Raw genomic sequence first — 23,570 nt, 5'->3', positions numbered from 1 at the left:
AAAGCAATTTATTGTTATTTGTGTAATGGTGTGGAGCTTTGCAATGACTAACACAAACAAAAATCAAAAACAAATGACAAGGTCCAACCCCCCTGGAACTAAATCTGAAGTAAGTAGATTTTGATGTTTCTTTTTATTTAATATATGCTTTTTGTAATAATATTGTATTATTTAAGTTTCTGAAATCTTCCTTTTGGTTTGTGAATTATTATTTGTCTTTATCTTGTTTGCTTCATATAAAAAGTTATTACGCTTCACATTAACTATAAAGTTTAGAAGTAACATTCATTTTTGTAAAAAATATTCAGTATATGCTTATTGAAAAAAGCAAAGTTTATAGATTGTATAAGATAATAAAAATCATATATTGAGAGAAATATTTTTCTTGAAAAATTTATATTTAATAAGTTTTTATTATTATTTTTGAAACATGTGATGAGATCCTAACCCCTAGCACTAAATCTAAAGTTTGTTATTTTCTAGTTTGTGAGTATATATATATTACGCTTATATAAAAAAATTATTTACAAGTTATAAAAAGTGTTTCAGTGTTTACAAAAGTATGTTAAATATATAGTTTGTTAAGGGCATAGGGGTGGTCCAACATTTTTTTACAAAAATTTACTAAGGCTTTTATATAAAAGCTTAAAGTACAAACTACAAGCCAGTTTTAATAGATTTCTATAATATCATTTAACTTTTGAGATGTTTTAATTTTTGTAAAAAGTTTCCGATACAAATGTAACCTCAAATTTTTGGAGTCAAAATTTTGTAAATTTTAAAAATCACTAAAAATCTATCTCCTCCTTCATTTTTCAAGCAATCTTCTACAAAATTTAAGGAAATGTTCCTTATATTATAAGTAAACAGCATTACTTTTGAATTTTAATAATTAAGAAAAATTATGACAAAAATAATAAAAAAAAAAAAATTCCAAAAAAAAGTGTTCTTAACTAAAATTTTTAAATGTTAAAGTAACGTTTTTTTTATTGTATAAAGATTAGACTATGAAAATTTGAAAAAGATTACTTGAAGAATGTAGGAGGAGATAGATTTTAAATGAAATAGTCTTTTTTGCTATTTATTTTTCCAACTTCATAGGGAACCTGTTATGCGGGGAGACTTTGACCTGTCATATCTCAAAAAATAATTCGAAATTTTTGAAACCATAAAAAGCAATTTGAAGCTTAGTAAAAACTTTATTAAAAAGATCAACTTGTAAAAAACTTGTACAACCCCCCTATGGCCTTAAATATTATTAATAGTCTTTTTGACTTTTATGTACAGAAATTTTAGTTGCGTAAGTTAAACAGTTGTATTTAAAAGAAAAACTAATTAAATACACAATTCTATTTTTGTTAAAATAAATTTTTTTTTATGTTGACTAGTTTTGTTTTTAATTAAATTATAGTTTATCACTTTGTTTAAATTCAAAAAGTAAATGTTTAATTTTAAATTGCTTTATGTATTATTTTAAGTTAATTTTTTTTGTGTATTTTAAATTTGTTAATGTAAAGTAGTCTAGTTTTCGTTGATTTAAAAGTGAATAAAAATAAATTTTTATCCTATAACTAACTATATATATAATAACTTTGACATAATTTGCTAAATTTTGTGTGTGTATACGAATATTGTATGAATTGAAAAAAGTTTTTGTAATGAAACTGTTTTTTGTTAAAATTCTGTCCTTAGCATGTTTTTCAGTTTATGTTTACTCATGCAAAAAAAATCTATAGCATATAAATTTTAAGTTTTGTTTGAAAACAGTATAGTGCTTTATTTTTTTTTTTACAGTTTTAAAAGCTTATATAAATCAGCTTTGACACAATAAGATTGATTTTACGTCTTGTGCGCTGCATAAAGTATTGTGAGTTACGGCACTTGAGAATTTTATCTTTGTTATTTCAAGTGCCTTTTCTTGCCTTGAGTTGTGTAAAGTATTCTATATATAGCCGAATTTTAAGTTTGAACTGTTTTTATTAGCATATAGATTATTATCCATAATCTCTTTGTGTTTTTTGAATGTGTTTAGTTAAGTAATATGAAAAAAAAGATTTTTATTTTTTATCAATAGTAAAAAACTAATCAATTTAAAGAATAAACAGAAAAATAACAGTTTTTTACAAACAGCCGGGTTTTGAGTTTCTTGGGTTTTTTTATGTGAGTTTAGTTAAACTTGCAAAATTATTTGTTCATGTTTTTAATAAATTTTTCATTAATTTTTACAACTACGATTAAACATCAATTTGTGCACTTGAGTACACTTAATCAGCACTTAATATCAGCATTTATGCGATGATATCTATTTAGTTAATCACATTTTAACCACAAACTTAATTTATTTTACATAAAATTTCGGTAATACTTGTTTAGCTGGTTATGTTAAGTTCAACTGGTTATAGTTTTAAATAAACTGTTGGTTTTATTTTATTTTTAAGTTTAAGGCGCCCACTGACTTCTTTTTTAAACAACAAAATTATTAAATATGCTGTTTTCTATTTATAAGGTTTTGGTTATGCCATAAATAAAAGTATTTTGTTTTAAATTATTATTTATTGTTAGGTTTAAACTATGACGTAAATATTAATTTGATAAGAAAAGCTATATGTTTACTTTTGTATTGCTCAATTTCGTTCAATGTTTGTTTTAGTGTTCAATTCATTATTGAAAGCTTTGTAGAGTTTTGCATGTCAATTATGCAACTAAAAACACTGTAAGTTTAGTTTTAAAGAAACGAGATAAAATATTCATGTAAGCATTTTTAACTTGTCATTTATAACCTCAGTTACTTGTGTAAGTGTTGTTTTTAAGTGATTTCACAAACTTAAATGTCTTAAAACATAAATATTTCACAATCCATTTTTCTCAAGTGTAAGTCTGTAAAGTTGTGTATATGAACATTTCAAAAACTGAACAAAAGTGGTTATAATAAGCAATCTAAACGTTTTTATTATTAATTGTTTAAACTTAAATGTTTTAGAACATCTTAATTTAATTTGTCATTCATTTATATTTTTGAACTTTTTTAAAAGTTTTTCTGAATGGAAATTTAGTGGTATCTATGAACTCAACAAAAGCTGAAAATGTAATTGCAACAAACTTGAACATTATATTAGATAAATGTACAAGCTTAAATGTGTAAAAACATTTTTATATTGTTTGTCATTCCGTTTCAATTAGTAATACACTACAAAGTTTTTTTTAAGTTTAAATTTAGTGGTATTTATGAGTTCAACAAAAACTGTTCAATTGTAATTATAACAAACCCACACGTTATTTTGAATAAATTTACAAACTTAAATGTATTAAAACATTTATGTTTCATTTTTAATCAGTTTCAATTTGTTTTATATATTTCTCAAGCGTAGTTCATTTTATGAAGGCAACAAAAACTGTTTACACAATCACTTATGTTGACTTTAAAATAATTTTACTAGTTCAAATATCTTAAAACATTTACTTCATTTACCATTCAGTTTCAATTTGTTATATATTTCAATATTTTCTCAAGAAAAGTCAAGTGGTGTTTACGAACGCAACAAAAACTGTTTACACAAAACAGACCGCTATTTTCTTTGAACGTCATTACAATTATTTCGTATGACTCATACAGTAATTGATTTCGATTTATTTATAGACTGTTTTCAACTTTTTCATGAAAACCAAATAATTTTGAGATCTTTGTTTTCACTTACAATTCAGTAACAGTTTGTTTTGTTGTTTAAACTTTTTTTTAAAGCATTACATTTTTGCTTTTAAAAGTAACACTGATTAAGATCATAAGAATTTAAAAGTTATTCAATTAAAAAAAAATAGTAAAAAGTAAAACTAATTTTTTTACTGTAACTTTAATCAATAAATAAATTAAAAAATCCGTTCCAAGAGCTTACAGTTAAACAAACTGTTTGTTTTTTGCCCTTAAAATCGATACACCAAATCAAACAAGACCTCGTGCTTAATTTTCTCAAAAGTAACAATCAATCACCATATAACATTGAGAATAAATCAATTTGAGCCATAGGTAACGTCTAGACTTTTAAAACCAGGAAAAAAATTAAAAGCGCAGTTCGAAATTGTATCATTGAATTAGTAGCGTGTAAATTGTGTAATCTCTGTAAATTTTTGTAAGTTTTGTAATCTGTTTTTTATCTGTTAACTTTATAATTTTAAAACATGTGTTTTTTTTACAACTTGTGTAAGCTCTGTAATTTGTGTAAATATTATAATCTATGTAATCTCTTTAAATTCTTGTAAGTTTTCTTATCTCCGTTAATTTTAAATCTGTCTAATTTTCTAAGGTGAAACCGTATTCTTATTGATTACTCAATTGGCTGCTTTTAATGCACGGATTGCAAATAAATTCTGGTTTAAATTTCGCTCGTGACATCTGTAATGTTTGTACAAGATAAGAATTAACTTTGTTTTGAAACTGCTATTGCATTAATCAATAAGTTTCTTTTGACTTTGTTTTACTGATTAATTTTTAAAATGATGTATGTACGTTTTATTAAGTATAAATTAAAAAAATCATTAATTGATAATTATCTCATATATATATTTGCTTCTCCTGAGCTTTTTAGTTTGCATTGTTTTTATAGCTGTTTAATGCTAGAACCAAATAAAGTTAAATTTTAAAGCACGTTTTATATATTTAATTGTTTCAAATACCAACAAGCTAAAGAATATACTTTATTGATTATGCTTGAAAATTCATAGAAATTTGTATGTAAGCATACGCGTTCAAATTTCTCTTTAGTTGCGCTTCTATGTTTTTATACATTAAAGTGTTCTAATGCAAACAGAAAGGGAGTAATTCAACACTTGAACTACATTTTTGTTATTATATAAATTGATTAAGTATTTTTTTAACTAAAATAAAACACTTCAGTCAGAATTTACTGCATTAACATAAGCGATAATTTTATATTTAAAAATAATGATTTTGAAAACTATTACTTTAAATTTAAAAATTATTGTTTTCATTTGATTAAAAATATTAGATAGTTGAATTGTTATATATCATTATTTTTAAAATTTAATTGTTTTATATACAAAAATACTCTAATGTAACAGTATGGTTCATATTTAAGTTAAAAATAGTTAGCCCACAAATAAAACTAAAATCTTAAAACTCAATTTTCTGTAATGCTTTTAAAAAGTTGTAAGAGTATTTATATAAAAGTTGTTTAAACACACTGTATTTACTTTTAAGTATATTATTTCTTTTCAGAGTTCAAAAAAAACAATTTTACTCTTTTGTTATATTTTTCAATTATTTCCATTGTATCAGAGTTTTGAATATTTAGTACACAACTCCGTAAGATTAGAACTGTGCAACTGGTTTTCTATAAAACATCAGTTCTACGTAACAAACTATTTTTCACAAAAGACTTCTACAAATGACCAGTATAATCTTTAAGTTTTATTTAAAATATTAATTTCACACAACATGACTTCTACAAAATATCCTTCGTTTTGAGTACAAACAGTTATTTATCAAACATCCACATGTACAAGCCAGTATGATTTTTTTGAAATCTAAAAATAATTAATTTAAACTGACTAATTTTTCAACAAATATTGTCACACAGACTTCTACAAATGTCAGCCGCAATTACTTTGTTAAATAATTAATACATTACTTTTCAATAAAATAATAAGTTATTAAAAATATCCTAATATAAGTGTACAAATTATAGTAAACATTATATTATAAACTCAGGACTTCTACAAATGGCCACCACAACCACTTGAGGAGATGGAATCCACACTGGCGGTTCAGCAGTACATACAGCAGCAGATAAGGAAGGATTACAAGGATTACGAGAACATACTGAAGATGCCGCCAGGTCAGGACGAAGCCGTGTGGAAGTATGAACAGTTGAGGTGAGGATAATTTATACTTGTATAATTATTGATTTTAGTTAAATTTTCAAAATTATTTTTTTTACTTAATATAATTTTATAAAGGTTTGTATATTATTTTGAATTGTTTTCTTTTCTCTCCTTAAATTTTTATTTCAAAGTGTGGAAGTATGAACAGTTAAGGTGAGGATAATTTGTACTTTATAAGTTTTGTTTTAATAATTTAAAATTAATTTTTATCAGTGTATGCATATTTGTTTTTTAAATTAAAATTATCAAATTATATGAATTTTAACTACATTTTGACATTAAGAGTGTGAGAAATCTGAAATTAGTTTGGGAAAAGTTTTATGTTTGGTATTAAGCTAACCTAATAATTTTTAAAAATTGTTTATAAACAAATTGTTTTCACTACATTTTTTATCATTTGAGTGTAATTTAGGGTTTATTTTTTATTTTTAGCCCAATATCATTTTTAAGTTCATTATTAAGCCATGAAAAATTCTTCATTTAAAAAATTTATGAACGTTTATTTACTAACTTTAAATTAATGTTTTATAGAACTTTCAAACATAACAACCGTAATTGTTATTAAATTAGTTTTTTAAAGAATTCAAGGTTGGTCAAAAATGACAATACTTAAAACGTACTTGAAATAATTAAGAAACCAATTGTTTATTTTTATTGCAAGTTTAAAGCTGTATTCTCAACTTCTAGTTTTAAATATTTTTTTCTCATTTTATAGTTGGTTATAATTTACTATAGTTTATTTACAAAAAGGTTTTATTTTTTAAACCTTAAAAAAAATATTAAGTTATTTGTAAAATAAGAACTTTTTTTTCTACTTTAAATCTACACTTATTAATATTTCTACCAAAATTATGTTTTGTTATTAACAGCTATAAGCTTACTCGGAAGTATAGATAAATTGTTTTTTTCTTATTTAATAGAAATTAAATGCTTAATATTTATATCTAAATCATTGATTATTTATACATTGTTGGTAAGCAGAACAGATTACGAATTCATTTAAATACTTGCAAATGGCAAACACAAATCACATGCTTTATAAACTTTATTGAACCGAAGCGTTTCCCATACAAAAGTTTATTTAAACATTTCTCAAAACCACATTTTTTTGCCAATAAAATTTCAACATTTTTTATCAAAATTTTTGTACCAGTGTCTGGAAAGTTTCAGATCAATGTTTCACCGTAATTAAATTCTACGCCCTTATAGTTTAATTACTGTTTTAATTAATTAGTCTCAGATTTTATGAGATAAGGAACTTAATGAATATTTCATTTGGTGTATATGGTACGCTTAATTATATTGGAACTTTTTTGATTTTAATTTTAAAAGCTTTTAAGCAACTTTTTATTTAAGCTTTTAAAAAGTTTGGTTTTAGAAATTTTGTATTGGCAGTTTTTTTTTATTGATACTTACAATGAAATCAATGTATATGATAAAACAAAAAAGTTTAGGATATAAAAATAATAAAAAAAGAGTTAAAAGTAGTATAAAATGGATCATTTAATAATATTATCTCAAGAATAAATATAATATAGTATAGTAGACTATTTAAATATGAAATTATTCTAAAAAAGAAAATCTATCAAATCATAAAGTGTAAGTAGTTTTATTAATTATAGTCTATGAGTGAAACTTGAATTTCGTTTTGACCATATCAAATTTTTATTGTTTTTAAATTTTTCAACCTAAATTTAAAGTATTCTATCATGAGATTCAACTTTATTTCTTTCAGTTTTTTATGAGTGTAAATTGTAAAAGTTTAATTGTAAAGTCATAATACTTTGTTTTTATTATGTTAACATTACTGCTTTTCTTATTATTTACTTTTATTTCATTGTTTATTTTATTATTTTATTTATATCAATTGAAACAAAATTTTTTTTTTTAAAACTAAAACAAATTTAAAGCAAAGTTAAACAAAATATTCATAATCATCAAAGACACTTTTAGTGTTAATGTATAAGAAACATTAAAAAAGCAGTTTCATTTCATCCAGAAACTTTAATTTGTAACTTAAGAAACACCAGATCCAACCTCTAATGACATTAAACTTGGAATTTTCAGCCGCAACACCATATACTATATACCACACAACACAATACTATTTTTTTGAGTTTTTTTTTTTTTGATTTAAAATAAAGCAAAAGGTATATATAAAGTTTAAAAAAAAGTATAAGAAATAATCAAACAGCTTCATTTAATCTTTTCATCTGCACCAGATGCAACCTCTAATGACGTCAACCTCATATATACCTGCAACAAAATGCTACTTTTTGAAGTTTTATTTTTGATTAAAAATGAAGCAAAATCTAGATATAACCTAAAATAAAGTTTAAGAAATAATCAAGCAGTTTTATTTAATCATTTCATATATAACAAATGCACCCTCTAATGACATTAAACTTGGAATTTTTACCGCAATACAACATAAATACTATATACCCGCAACAAAGTACTACTTTTTAAAATGTTGTTTGATTTAAAATAAAGCAAAATCTAGATATAACCTAAAATAAAGTTCATAAAACAATCAAACATTTTATTTAATCATTTCATATGTAACAAATGCACCCTCTAATGACATTAAACTTGAAATTTTTACCGCAATGCAACATACATACTATATACCCGCAACAAAGTACTACTTTATAAATTTTTTTTTTGGTTTAAAATTAAGCAAAATCTAGATACAAGCTCAAATAAAACTTGAGAAATAATCAGTCAGTTTCATTTAATCATTTCATATGTAGCCTCTAATGACATTAAACTTGGAATTCTTAACCACAAATACCACTATATACCACACAACACAACCGTTGTATTAGATTGGAATTCTTACGTCACAATGCTATTTATATCAGGTTCACACGCCTCGTGCGATTGTGATGTCATAGTTTATTGCGCGGAATGTTTCGGATTGTTGTTAATATTTATACTTGTCAAGATTTTATTTTGCTGTGCTGCGACCTTTTACCGATGCTTTTGGTTTACCAGGATTTAAAGTTTTTATATTATTAATGACAGCTATATTTTTTACTGACAAACATGTTTCATTTAGACATCTTAGTTGACATCATCATTAATAATATTTTAATAATTTATACTTCTTTCCTGAATTTATTAAATGAGTTTATTTTTCCATCTAAATTCAACCTTTGTTACGTCATACGCCTGGTAGTAGCTTTGTGTTTTGTTAGCTGATTATTGTGTTTTCATAGGAATATTTCAACAATGGTTGCAGAAAAGTTTTAGCTTTTACCATTGCAAGTTTTTTGTGACAACTTTGTTGTTATAAAATCCGGTAGAAAATAAGTTATGTTTTCATAATAACACTACAAAGAAAGTCAAGACATATTTAAAAAAGTTGACCTTTATTTTCTTTTGTTTGAATGTTGTCCGTTTGCCTTGTTGTACACAAGTTGGTTGAACAATTTTATAATATTATTATTATATTTCTTAAATTAAAATTCTTGTATTGTTTTTATTATTAAATTGTTTTATAAAAGTTAATCTGAAAAAAAAAACTTCTTTGTGTATTTATGAGTGTTGTATAGAGTGGTTAAATGTGCAAAGTAAAACTAAAAACAATAAACCCTCTATGTTTAAGTTCTTTTAACTTTGTTCAAAAAGAATTTACGCAAAAATCAAAAACAAGTATATTTGCAAAATAAATATCAATACAAATTAGACAACCAATAACCAACGAAGTTTTTCAAAACAGCTTAACATGGATTTTTTGTTGAGAAAGTGGCATTAAATCCCACTGTTGTGTTCAAATGGTAGATTATGAAAAATACTTGCATTATTCATGAAAGACTTATGTAAATGAAACTTTTCTATTACGTATTTAAACTTTTTTTCTTTAAAGACCTTATTTATTGATCTGCTATTGTTCCTTTTAAATTTATATAATAGTTTTTTCCTCAAAAATAAACTTTTAAAAGTTTTACTAGTATAAAGAAATGTATTTTCAGTGTCTTTTCAATGCAATTTAATTTTTAAGCTGTTCAACCAAACTTATTTGTTAGTTTAAAACACAATTTATAGAAACAACTTTACTTTAAACAGGTATTTTTGTTTTTGTAATTTTTTTCCTGGTTTATAAAATTTGTTAAAAAATTATTGAAATTTTTATATTCAAGTTCATTGTAAAGTTAATTAATGTTATTAATTCTAGTGATTAATAAGTACAACATAGTTAAATATGACGTAAAAATAAAAATTTTTAACTTTTTTTAAATAGTTTAGAATAAATATAAGATAGTTTTATATACATACGCTATAGATAAATTATAGTATTAAAATAATATCTGTATAATACTGATTATAAAATAGTTTAGTTTTATAAGTTAAATTAATTATCTCAAATTAAACGTATTTAGACTACTTAGATTTTGTTTTAGTTTAAAATTAAACTTTTTTTTAACTTCAATTAAAATAAATAAAAAACTGTAAAGAATTAGTTTTTGTTAAGTATGTTTTAAAACGGTTTTTATAATGATATTTATTTAATTATATATAGAACCAAACTTTGAAATTCGTTATGTGTTTTTTTCATCTTTATTTTTGACATAAACAGGTAATACTTGGAGTTTTGAATTAAAATCCTTAAAAACCTGGAGTTTTAAGCAATTTTTACATCTTAAAGTTTCAATTTGGCACAAAAAATCTATCATTTAGATAATAAAATTTGTCATTATCAAATTTTTTTATTTGAAAACAATTTTAAGTAGGTTTACAGTATCTTTATACTAATTATTTAAAACAGTTTTTATCTTAAACTTAGTTTTAAACTAAATATAAAACATAAAATCTGTACTTTCAAAAACGTGGGGAAAATTTGCCAAAAATTATTGACCACCCTGGTTTTTGCCAATTTAAAAACTTTTTTTTATTACTAATAAATACTTTTTCTAACCTGAAATAAAGTAAAAGTTAAAAAATTAAAATGAACAAAGCAGTTTTTTGCAGTTGTATAGAAAATGAAGTGAATACAGAAAACAGTTTTATTCAAGTGACTAAGAACTTGGAAATGTAAATATAACATTACGTACACATGACAAACTTGTACTTGAATTTTTGTTTGCTTTTTTTAATGTTATTCATTGTATGTTTGTTTTCGTGTATTTTTGCTGATGTGCTCGAACAAGTTTGTGAAGTCTATTTACATTAGGTAAACGTTTGTTTTGTATACTTGACAGTTTTCCGTAATACATATGGAAACTTAATTTTTTTAATTAAAACCAATTCTAACCAGTTCTTAAAATACTTATGAAACTTTGTTTTTTTTTAGTTGTGATCAACTTATTTAATAGTTCTAAACATGTCTTTAATCCAAATGTGAAAATGATTATATTTTAAAATCTATACAGTTTATTTGGATAGGTAAGTTGGTATGTATATACTTATATCAATTTTGCTTTACCTTTTAAAAACTAAAAGAAAAGTTTACCCATGCTATGATAAAATGTTTATATCCATTGATCATTTATAACAATTTTTTTTTGTAAATTAGTTGGTTTGGAGATGAACATTCTTGATGCTTATTTACAATAAGAATGTTACCCTTATATATATGCGAATGTTTGAATTAATATTATAATTTATAAAACTAAATAAAATTAAAAAAAGCAACCTACATAACAGGGTATTCCGCTTGTGGATCAAATTAAATATGATACCTTAAGATAACCAGTTATTCTCAATTAATTACTTGAAAGAGACAATAATAAACAATTAATTCTGCCTTGATTTAAACCTACTTACCATCTACTGAATGCCCTTTTATCAACATATTGTTAAATTAATAACAAAAATAATTAAATATTTTTATACTATTATATAATTAATATTAATTATTGTATAATTATAACAACCAAAATAAACCACAAAACAAGATAAACTCTACTTTATTATCTAATGCACTGAAACACACAGTTTACATACTTGATTAATTTTGCAGAAGTTCGGCTTTGGTTTGAAACTTTAGCAAAATATTTACAAACCAAATTACTTATACATCATATACATAAAATATAATTAAAATTCAACAGACAATTCTGCTTGGAACTGAACCTTCTAGCCACCTACCTCCAGTCGGAATGCCACCCGCACACGTGCGAGCAAATTAAATTAAGAAAATTAAATAAAAATTTGCAGACAAATCTGCCTAATGTTGAACTTATAAGCAACTAGATGCAACATAAAAACTAATTGCTTCATATCAGGTTAAAATGACATAAATGATTATTTTTCAGACAATTCTGCCTCGAGTTGAACCTTCTAGCCACCTACCTCCAGTCGGAATGCCACCCGCACACGTGCGAGCAGATGACTGCCACCGACCAGTGGGTGTTCCTGTGCGCCGCCCACAAAACCCCCCAGGAATGCCCCGCCATCGATTACACGCGGCACACGCTGGATGGCGCTGCATCACTGCTTAACAGCAACAAGTACTTCCCGAGCAGGTTTGTTTCTACAAATATTAGTATTAATTTTAGCTATGCAATTTTCCATTTTAATCAGTGTATAATACTTTCTGATTTTTTTGTTTTAATTTTAATTTGAAACAATAAATGCTGTCAGTTTATGTTCTATTTTTAAAGCTTTATTTGAACAAGTTATTATGTTTTATTAACTCACTATTGAACAGCAAAAAGTAATTCCCGAGCAGGTTGGTATTTTAAGGGCATAGGGGGGGGTAAACACCCTTTTTTGGTTTTTGATCTTATTTTATATAGTTTTTACTAAGCTACAAGATGCTTTTTACAGATTAAAAAAATTCAAAATAATTTTTGAGATATAGCCGGTTAAAGTCGGAGGCGACAATAGGATCCTTATGGGAGGCGCAAACTAAAACGGCAAATAACTAGAAATCACTAAAAATCTATCTCCTCCTACGTTTTTTGAGATAACTGCCTCAAATTTTCAGGAAATGTTCCTTGCAGTATTTAGAAAATTCTGTCGGAACAGATTTTAAAAAAATTAAAAAATAAAAATTTTATAACAAAAAAACAAAAAAAAAAACTGTTTTTTTTGTTTATTTTTTATATAAAATTTTTATTTTTTATTTTTTTTAAAATTCCTTCCGACAGATTTTTCTAAATATATCAAGGAACATTTCCTGAAAATTTGAGGCAGTTATCTCAAAAAACGTAGGAGGAGATAGATTTTTAGTGATTTCTAGTTATTTGCCGTTTTAGTTTGCGCCTCCCATAAGGAACCTATTGTTGCCTCCGACTTTAACCGGCTATATCTCAAAAATTATTTTGAATTTTTAAAATCTGTAAAAAGCATCTTGTAGCTTAGTAAAAACTATATAAAATAAGATCAAAAACCAAAAAAGGGTGTTTACCCCCCCCTATGCCCTTAAATGTTTACTATTTAAACAATAAAGAAAATATATTTATCTAAAACTTTTATAACCAGTTTTTCTTTGTAAAATACCCTTTACTACTTAAATAGTACTTTACTTTTGGGAGAATGCTGAACAGCAACAAGTACTTACCGAGCAGGTGGGTAACTATATAGTTAATGTTCAAGCTAAGGTTCTAATTATAAGTAGTAAAATTTCAACTAATATTTTTTATCATTAAGTTATACTTGCAAAGAAATTGTTATATTTTATATCGAACCTGCTAAGAGAATTAATTGTTGCTGCGAGTCTGTTGAACAGCAACAAGTATTTCCCGAGCAGGTGAGACTAAAAATAGTAATAATACTTTAATGTTTCATTTCAATTCTCTATTTAAATCAAAGGATTGTATTTTTGTTTAGTTTTTAGTTTTACTTTGAAACAGTGACTGCTGCCAATTTTTTTGTTTGTGTTTTGGTAAATGTAAATTTTTTATAAAAAAACATAGCTATTTGTACTGCTTGTTTATTGTTAAGTATTCATTCTGGTGTGCATTTATGTAAAAATTATGCTTTGAGCCTTACTTCTTATATTTAGTCTGCTGAACATTAACAAGTACTTCCCAAGCAGGTTTGATTTTATAACGTAGAAAAATAATTATCTATGATATACACGCGTAGTTTTAAAACTAAAACTTGAACTTAAAGTTACTTTCCAGGTCTGTGCTTTTTATACAGCAAAAAAGCATTAAAAAAATCTTTAATTTTTGAGTTTGTTATTTTCAACTATTTTAACAACTAATTAACAGAAACAAGTACTTCCCTAGCAGAACAAAAAATCTACCATTTAGTTTCTATTATAATGCATACGATAACAAAATTTACTAAAAAAATAATTAGTAAATATTTAGGCACTTAATTTTTCCGTTTTCAAAAACAGATAATGCTTTCTGTTGTGTTTTTTAACTTTATTTTGAAACACTAAATGCTGCCAATTTAAGTTTTAAATATTAAGGTGAAATACACTCATATATTCAAAACTAAGCAGTATTCTGACATGTTAGGTAGTATTATTGTTTTTTGTTAATCAACTGCTCAACAGCAACAAACAATTCCCTAGCAGGTTGATTATCTGTAAACAAATGTTTATGTGTAGTGAACATAGCGCAGATTTTTGTGATAAAACTTAAATTTCTAAGTTATTTTCCAGGCCAGAGCTTTTTACAAAGCAAAAAAAAACATTAAAAAAAATTAATTTGAGTTAAATAGTTTTAACTTTTTTACTTGTAGGTAAGCTTTGCAATGCTGGAAATGTCTGTAAAAATTATATAGTTGCTAGAAATTCTAAAAGCACTTGCTTATTTATTATTTAAATGTATTTTAATATTTCAAGTTCAAAAATTCTCTGAATATACTAAACTTTTATATAAATTTCAAACTTAAATAAGCTTAATACTGTTTTGTACAAAGCAAATAAATGCTAGAAGTTGTATGAACACTTGCTTTTTTGTTATTAAACTTTATTTTAATAAAGTTTTAGATTTCAAATTCAAAAAGTATCCAAGTGTACTTAACTTCTGTATAAATTTTAAACCTAAATAAGCTTAGTATATTAAGTACATATACAAAGCCTAAGTAAGCTTTAGTATAACCTTTACATTCACGATAATTCTTCTTATTATAATAGAAAGGCGCTTTAATCTCTACAAAGTTTAAATTATCCTTTACTTCCTGTTCACTTTTGAAAAGGTTAAGCTGGTAGTGAACTAAATGTTTTATTCATGTTTGATAAGCTTAGATTTTTAAAACCCATTAAATAATTATAATCGTTGACGTTTTTATTCATTTTTTAAAGTTTTTAAAAGAAAAAATTTTGGATGTTATTTTACTCAAAACTAGACATTTTTTGATATAGAATTATTATATTTTTATTTTATATTACATGATTATTTTTATAAACGACTTACAACAGAGTGTCAATAAAAGAGTCATCGATAAGCAAATTGGGAAGTGTCTGCAGAAGAGTTTACAGGATATTTTCACACGCATACTGGCACCATAGAGAAATATTCGACCAAGCTGAAGTTTATATTATTAGTTATATTTAAGTTATTTTTACTATGTATTGTTTTAATTGTTATCACATACTCTCACACGCATACTGGCATCATAGAGATATATTTGACCAGGCTGAAGTTTGTATTTATTAGTATTGATATTCATTTTTTATTGTATACTTTAATTAAGTTTTACAATGTATGTCTGTAAATGATTTTTATATTTTTTCACACGCCTATTAGCATCATATAGAGATGTATTTAACCAAGATGTAGTTTGTATTTGTTGTTTTATCATTTTATTTTATTTATATAATTATTCATTTTAGTAGTTATTAATTTAAATTGTAATTTTTTTTACACACGCATACTTGCATTTTGTTCTACCTGAAGTATATTTAAATGTTAAGCTTTATAAAAAAGTTACTAATACCATAAAACATAAAATGTTAAGTAAAGTCAAGCAGTTTTTATTATGGTTATACTATTTTAAATAAGAATTTGGGAGCAATTATGTAATTTTATTCTACTTAATATACTTTTACCTCTGTATTTTAGTCTCTCTATTATAATGGAACATAAATATTTCTTATATAAATATTTGATATCTTAATATTTATAATAGCATTCTAATATAGCAGTATATATAGTTTTGTCTTATATTCTAAAATCTAAGTATATATAGCTTTGTCTGTCTTACTTTATGGAGTTTTTAATCGTGATCATTGCGTTTGCATGAAGCATCGTGTTGAATAAAACTCTCAATCTGAAATTGTCTAATTAATGCTTATTCGCTTCTTTCTAGTTGAGCTCTTTATTTTGGAAATATAACTCACCATAAAGTTAATACAATTAACATCATTCTCTAAATACTTTAACCTTTAATCCTATTGATATGTCGACTGTAAAGTTTTCAACCTACAAGCTCAAACATTGATTGTATCATATATAAACACTCAAGTACCAAAAAGCATTTTTACAAACAAAATAGTTTTCTCATTTATTTTTGTTAAATATTTACTTAAGAACAAGACAAACCTCATATTAATATTTTGTCTATTTTATTAATACTATTTTTATAACAGAACGAGACGTACCTGTGCAGACGCTTCACTCGTTTCGTCACCCGCTACAACCTTATGACGTCACAGAACCTGATTGTGCCCATATTCGAAAGTGAGGACAAGCCCCAGCTCACACAGTTTATAAACAACAACAACAGCACTCAGGATAAGGTTTGTGTAGATGATTCAGAGTTGCCACTTTACCTGGAAAAACCTGAAAAAAATAGGAATTTTTAACATGTTAAGTCGTAAAATTTCGATTTGACTCTAAAAATCTATCATATAAACAGAAAATTTTTGTCATCATCAAAAAAATTTTGATAAAAAACGCATTTAAAATAGCTTTAGAGTATCTTTTCAATGTTTTTATACTATTTAACTCAGTTTCTTACCTTAAACTTATCTTTAAACTAAATATAGACCCAAAAATTTGTACTTTTAAAACCTGGAAGAAATTTGGAAAACCTGGAAAAAATTTGGAAAAAAACAAGTGACAACCCTGATGATATTAAACTATAATAGTAATAGAAAATGTAATTAAAATGTGGTTTAAGAGTTTTCAATTAAAAACACCTTATTATTAGTTTAACAACATTTTACATCAATTTTAGTTTAGGGATTTAGACATTTTGTAAAGTATATTAGACATACCCACAGAGCTTATTATTTTTATGTTTATTGATTCTTTTTTTTTTTTAATATTTTTTCAATGTCTGAAAAAATTGCTTTTTTTAATAAAATTCTTTTTTTATATAAATACTTTTTACAACAGGTTGCCAACATACTGAACCTCCCGTCTGAACTTATTGGTGAAGATGATGACAATGGTATTGATGAGGTACTTGATTTATTTATTTTAAATTGTTTTTATTAAATAGTTTACAGAACTTATTTTTATTTGAATATCATTTAAAGTTCTGTTGATTGTTTTATTCCTAATTTTTTATATAAAATTAATTAAGTATCAGAGCAACAAGTTTTATATACAGTTTTTATATTTTTGAATTTAACTGGGTACAATAAACTTTAATGCGTTGCTATTTACAAAAAAAAATAATGAAAAATATATAAAATAGAAAAAAACTAGACTTTTTATCTTAAATAAATTCCCTGTATCATAACAACTTGTTACTACAGATGGGGACAAACATAAAAAAAAAGCATTATAGTAAACAAATTAATATATTTGCTAACAGGTAACGACGGATTTCGATTTCCTTCAGGAGATGGAATCGGAAGGTGACGGTTTTGAAGAAGCTTCAGATTTCGACTTCAGTCCTACTTCAGCAGACACATTTGCCACCCTGAAACCTGGTAGGAAGAGTGTGATTCCTAACTACAATAACAACAATGATGAGACATTAGTCGAGCAAGGTTTTTTATTTTTTATTAACATTATTACTATTGTTGTTAGTTTTATTAATTCCTAACTACAATAATAACAATTATAAAACATTAGTTGAATAGGGTTTATATTGAATTTAGTACTATTGTTTTTAGTGGTTAATTATTTACTTTTTTACAATAAATGAATAAAATATATTAACTTATAAGTGTAAATATGGTTTCAAAACTTCAATTTGTAAATATATTTATATAGCTGTGTTTCATTATTAACAGTTCTCAGTACTTGAGGCATTATTTATAAAACAGATATAAACAGAGACTTTGAATTTCAATTGTGTATACCAGGGTTTACCCAACTTTTTTCATGAGGCTCCCTTTGAAGAAATAGAAATAGCTATTACCCCCTCCAACAAGATTTTTTTAAAAACTACCATTAAAAACGCCTAAAACCTTCTTTTTTTTTCTCTTCATCATCCACTCCAGAAAATTTAATGTCGGTTTCAAATTATGATCTCATGTCCTCCTGTGGCCCCTTTACTACTTACATTATATTCACTTTGGGAAACCCTGGTATAATAATGAAAGTTCTATACAATTAAACATTATGAAATAACTACATTTAGGTCACAAAAAATAGCAGAACTTGTTTTTCACTAGTACAACAGTATCAGTTAGTTTTATGAACTAAATAAGTAAATTAAAGAAAGTTTTAAATAGTTTAACTAAAAAAGCCAACAATGAACAGAAGTAACAGCTAAAGAAGAAGTAAAAACAGAAAGTAGTTTGTTTAAAAGCAGTGATTTTTTCAAATTTGTCAAGAAAATATGCAGATTAGATACAAACAGTGCAGTAGAAAAAGAAAATAAAGTAGATACAGAAAAAAGTTTGTTTGAAACAAATGTTAAAGTTAACAGAAAACTTAAATATAAGCTTGGTTGCAAAATTTTCTTTAATATAAATTATTTGCTAAAAATAAGATAAAAGACCAAAACAAAAGTTTTATCATAAAAATTAATTTACAGAAAACAGTAGAGTAGATGCAGAAAACAATGCAGTAGTAAAAGAAAACAGTGTAGATGAAAAAAGTTAGTTTGAAAATTGAATTAAGCTAAAATATAAAAGCACAGTAAAAAATAGCTTATATGATATTATATATATGTAACCACAGTAGAAAATGATAGTTCAGAGGAAAAGAGTTCGATTGAAACTAAAATTGTGGTAAAAAAAAACGATTCAAAACTAGGCACAATAGAAAAAATAGGCTATAGAAAACAGCTGCTTTAAAAAAGTTAAAGTATGTACCAAAGTAGCGTTTTACCATAAAAGTTACTTTAGTTTTTCTAAACCACCTATTTAAACTAAGCAGCTCATTTTGACTAAAAAATTGAGTTAGTTTTTAAAACAAACCACTTTATTATTTATTGTTGCATTTAAAGTTTTTTTTGACGCAACGCCTTCAGTTTTATGCTGAGCAAAAACAGCAGAGGAAGTTTATTTATAACTTTATACTGACGTGTTTGTTCAGTGAGGTGTTGTTTTTTATCAACGCAATATATACCATGTGACTGGTGTGATAAAAATAAATTAAACTTATTTTTGAAAAAAAAAATTCATAACTTTGTTATGAAATTTTTGTATTTTATCATAAATAATTTATAAAAAGATTTTGATAGTTGTTTGTATTTTTTTTTACATATTTATTAAATATTTATTGATGCATCAAAGTTTTTTTTTGGTATTTGTTTATTAAAAATTGACGCATTACCTTAAACTCTAATGTTGTTAATGTTTTATATTTTAGTCTATGTATCTGTTCTAAGTTTTGTCATAAAATTGAGATTTTTAAATGAAAATAAGGTATGTATGCAATGCAAGCAATAAAAAAAGTCTATCATCGTTTTTTTGATGACAAAGCATATTAAATAAAAAGAATAATTAAAAGTTTTAAGTATTCCAAGGTTTTTTTAATCAGATGTATATCCTCATTTTGATACTTATTTTATAAATAACTTTCAATTGGTAGAATGTTTATAACTAGCAGATAATTAATTTTGAACTGAATCCTTTTTAAGCTAGTTTTTAAACAAAAATAAATAAAAAACTTTGGTATAATATTTATATTTGATTAAATATTTAAAAAGTTAAAATATTATGTTTATACTTTATTTAGATATGACATGATAGTAAATGTTATTAAAAAATATGAAAAAAATTTAACCATTAATTTGTAAACAATTCTAATTTTAAACAAAAAGGCCCGCCATTATTCATATCAATTTATAAATTCAAAGGTCATGTTTTAACAACAAAACAACTTAAGTTGACAACATAAAAAATAACCTTCAAATATTCAACTCACTAACAATTTTCACTTTATATTGTAATGTTCCAAAATATTAATAAACTTTCAAATTTGAATAGATAATTATGATTATTACTAAATAATTTAATAAGTTTTCTAAAATATAGTTAAGCACTTTATGTTCTTTTCTAAAGTTATCATGATTTCTTCCAATCATGCAATAAAATAATTTCACTACAAAACAGTTTAATATTGTGTTTTCGTCATAAAACAAAATAAAATAAATAAACAAACATTTTATCAAATAATATATTGGCTTTCTTTTTATTAAACTTTAATATTGTAAAAGATATCAAAAATGTTGTAAAAATTTTACTGGATAAAACAAATAAATAGGTGATAATAAACTTTTTTTTTATTTATTTATGTATAACTTGATTAGTCATTATACACATAAATCAAAATATTTATTTATTTTAACTAAAACAAAGTAAATAAACAAACAAACAAACAGATAATTACGATGAAGACGTCAACCTGACCCTCCGGGAATCGGGTGATTCCGACAACCTGTCGACTTCGATCGACGAAAACACAATCGGTTTGGAGGTGTCGGCGGGAGACTTCGAATCCACCCACCAGAAGATCGAGGACATCGACGAAAACGCTGAGAGTGAATGTTGAACGTAAGAATTTTCCAGATCAGAATATTTATTTGTCAGAACGTTTTGTGATGAATTCTGTGTAAGAATAAGTAAAAATCGAAAGTTTTTTTTTTTGTTTTTGACAAGAGCTTATGTTGAGTGTCGAAAAAATATGTTTTCATTTTCTGTTGTTGGGTTCTACAAAAGGTTGTGTAAAATTTAAGCATTTACATGGTCAATTGTTATAAGCATTTTTTTTAATATTCTGTTTTTATCATAATATCACTGGTTTTTTCCCCAAAATTTTAAAGGGATTTTTTGGTATACTCAGTTTCTGTAGTTTTGAAGGTTCATGCTTTGCACATTTAAATTGCTGAGTTTTTAAAAAATATAAAACTTAATTTTATGAAACAATTTGTGAATTTTGATAAATAAATATTCCAGATGTTAAATTTACTTTTACACCTTTTTTTACTAAACTTAACAAGAACTGATTTTTCTTGAGAAGAATTTTTTCAGCTATTTATTATAAAACGATTTTAGTTTTATTTTATGTTAAAGCTAGTTTTGTTTTAAATTTTTTGCTCAAAAAATTGTAAAAAATTTTCTTATTACTGTATAACGTTGTGTTTCTCGTTTGTAAAATCAACATGGTTTATCATAAAGTTTTCAAAAGTTGGAGAACTAAAATCTATTTATGTATTTCATTCTAAATTGTTTTTATTTGGCGCTCTAAGCAACATCTAAGATTTATTTTCTCTTTGAATATACCAAAATATTTTCAGAACATTGTAATTTTTTTTTACCTCATTCATTGTTCAACTGTTGTTTTTATAAATGGACTTTAATGAGAAATTTATACTAGTACTGGTATATTACTTTCAAAAACTATATTCTAGATTGAAAGCTAAATTAGAGCGTAAGTTTTTTTGTTCTGAAAATACTCTGTGAGCTTGTTTTATATTTGTTTTATTTCGAACATTTTAATTTTTTGTGCGAATTATTTTTTATGTCTTTCAAACTTACAGCAAATTTAAGGCTGCTAAAAACTGTTTTCGATAAATTAACATTCACCCACAATAAATAATTAAAATTATGGGTTTCTTTATTTTACAATGTAAATATATATATATTTGTTTAAGAAATAAGTTATATAAATTATAGGTTTTATTTGTGTTTTTACTTATACATTTTTATAGTCAACGAAAATAATGTATTGGTAGCATCACGATTGCATGTATAAACCGTTTGTAGATTGAAGACTGCAAGTTCTTCGGTTGTGACTGACTGATGAGTCCTAATGTGGACAAAACCGGTCTCAGTCTACCGAAGGCTTGTAGTCTGATGATCGAGTTGGTATGATCAACCCTTATGTTAAATTTTTAGGAAATTTTTTTGAGAATTAATTTTGAATTTTTTTATTTGTAACTTATTTTTATAGACTTGGTTAATACTTACCTAAAAGTTGTCAAGAAGGTAACAGTTTGTATAACTTTAACCTGATTTAAAACCATCAATTTTTTATACAAATGAATTTACAATTAACAACCTTATTTTAAGTTTAAAGTATAGCTAAGTGTAAACAAATCTAAAAATTTCAAAATGTATTGGATAGTTTTTTTTTAAACTAACTGTCTTTAAAAGCAGTTAATTATTCAAACTCCTTTTCTGGTCAGATTAATTAAATAAATTTGATTTGATAATTGTTTAATTTATTATTAGTATTTTATAACTTTAGCAAATAAACTACTATCTTGCTAAACTAAAATCAACTGTTTTTGTTCATCAAAAACTATTACAGGAACTTTTTGTAAAATTTTAATCATTTCCATATAAAATGTTTCACATGTAAAGTTTTTATTTTCAAAACATAGAACTCGTAAACGTTTATTTTTAAAAAACATAAAACTCTAACACTATTGTTTCTAGCTCGATGGCTTACAATCACTGTTACTCCTTATTCTTGCTCTGTAAGCGGTTCCTTCTGTCAACTTGGTGAGCTTGTAACCAATCTAGGTTGTTAGGGGTAATTAAATGGGGATAGATATGGGTAGATAAGATAGATACATCTAAGATACTTAAAAGTACACAAAAGTTTATTTACTAATTTATAGTAATCACACGACACACTAACTAAAACTACAATTGAACACAAGAAGTATTTTAAACTAAAGAAAAGGAAGCATTTCAAACTTAAATTTAAACATTTTATAATACAAAATTACAAACTACACCAACTGCGAGTAAATGCAAGTAAAATTCCGTTTTATAAGCACTGAAACAAATGTAACTCTTTTAAGTAAACAATAATGTTTTTAGAATTATAAAAACTGTTTTGGAAAAAAATTGTTTAGAGAACAATGAAAATTGTTTTGAGAATAATAAAAATTATTTTGGAAAATCTTAAGAGGATGTTTTTTTAGAACATTTATTTTTAGTTTGAAACAAATTATTTCTTAAAAATATAAAAATACATGCCCATTCGGCACAAGCTGACAATTTTAGCGGTGACTTTAACAAGTTGACCGTGTAAAAATAACGCTTTGCGCAGATTCCGTGCAAAAATGACACCTGTGCAAAACTACCACTCAAAGTTGACCCTTCGTGCAAAAGTGTCTTCATGTAAAGTAAAAGTAACAACCTATCGGTTGACTTGTATATATTTGATTTTAATTATAGTAATCAATGGCAAAATTTTTGTATATAAGAAAAATACCTTAATTTGAAACTTCTTTGTTAGCTAATTTATGAACTTCCCAAGTATACAGCAATACATTAAGTAGCTTTTAAATGTGTTTGCTTATCTATAATGAAGAATATATACAAAATATAGTGATAAATACATCAACTATTCTGAACGAAAACAACTATTGTTTTCAAAATAATGATAACATTCCTGTTTTAT

General features: G+C 24.8%; 1 protein-coding gene across 1 annotated transcript; it reads left to right on the top strand.

The window, feature by feature from the left end:
- Nucleotides 1-21,122, top strand: LOC145829315 (MOB-like protein phocein). The gene is made up of 8 exons (XM_082937116.1): nucleotides 1-109; nucleotides 5,723-5,886; nucleotides 12,156-12,365; nucleotides 15,224-15,335; nucleotides 16,394-16,543; nucleotides 17,145-17,210; nucleotides 17,569-17,746; nucleotides 20,536-21,122. Exons 1-8 carry the CDS (start codon nucleotides 26-28, stop codon nucleotides 20,703-20,705), a joined length of 1,134 nt encoding a protein of 377 aa, XP_082793242.1. The 5' UTR covers nucleotides 1-25; the 3' UTR covers nucleotides 20,706-21,122.
- Nucleotides 21,123-23,570: the final 2,448 nt, after the last annotated feature.

This window comes from Thalia democratica, chromosome 1, assembly GCF_965202585.1.
Source record: "Thalia democratica chromosome 1, ktThaDemo2.hap1.1, whole genome shotgun sequence".
In the NCBI taxonomy this organism is placed as follows: domain Eukaryota; kingdom Metazoa; phylum Chordata; class Thaliacea; order Salpida; family Salpidae; genus Thalia; species Thalia democratica.
The sequence above is the reverse complement of the archived record's forward strand: the minus strand, read 5'-3'. Positions and strand labels throughout refer to the sequence as shown.

Bases quoted from the DNA above. Each gene is read 5' to 3' on its own strand.
- LOC145829315 (XM_082937116.1), top strand. From the start codon at position 26: ATGGTGTGGAGCTTTGCAATGACTAACACAAACAAAAATCAAAAACAA. The intron at 16,544-17,144 runs GTTTGTGTAGAT...TTTTTACAACAG, and splicing joins ACAACAGCACTCAGGATAAG to GTTGCCAACATACTGAACCT. The intron at 17,747-20,535 runs GTTTTTTATTTT...ACAAACAAACAG, and splicing joins TGAGACATTAGTCGAGCAAG to ATAATTACGATGAAGACGTC.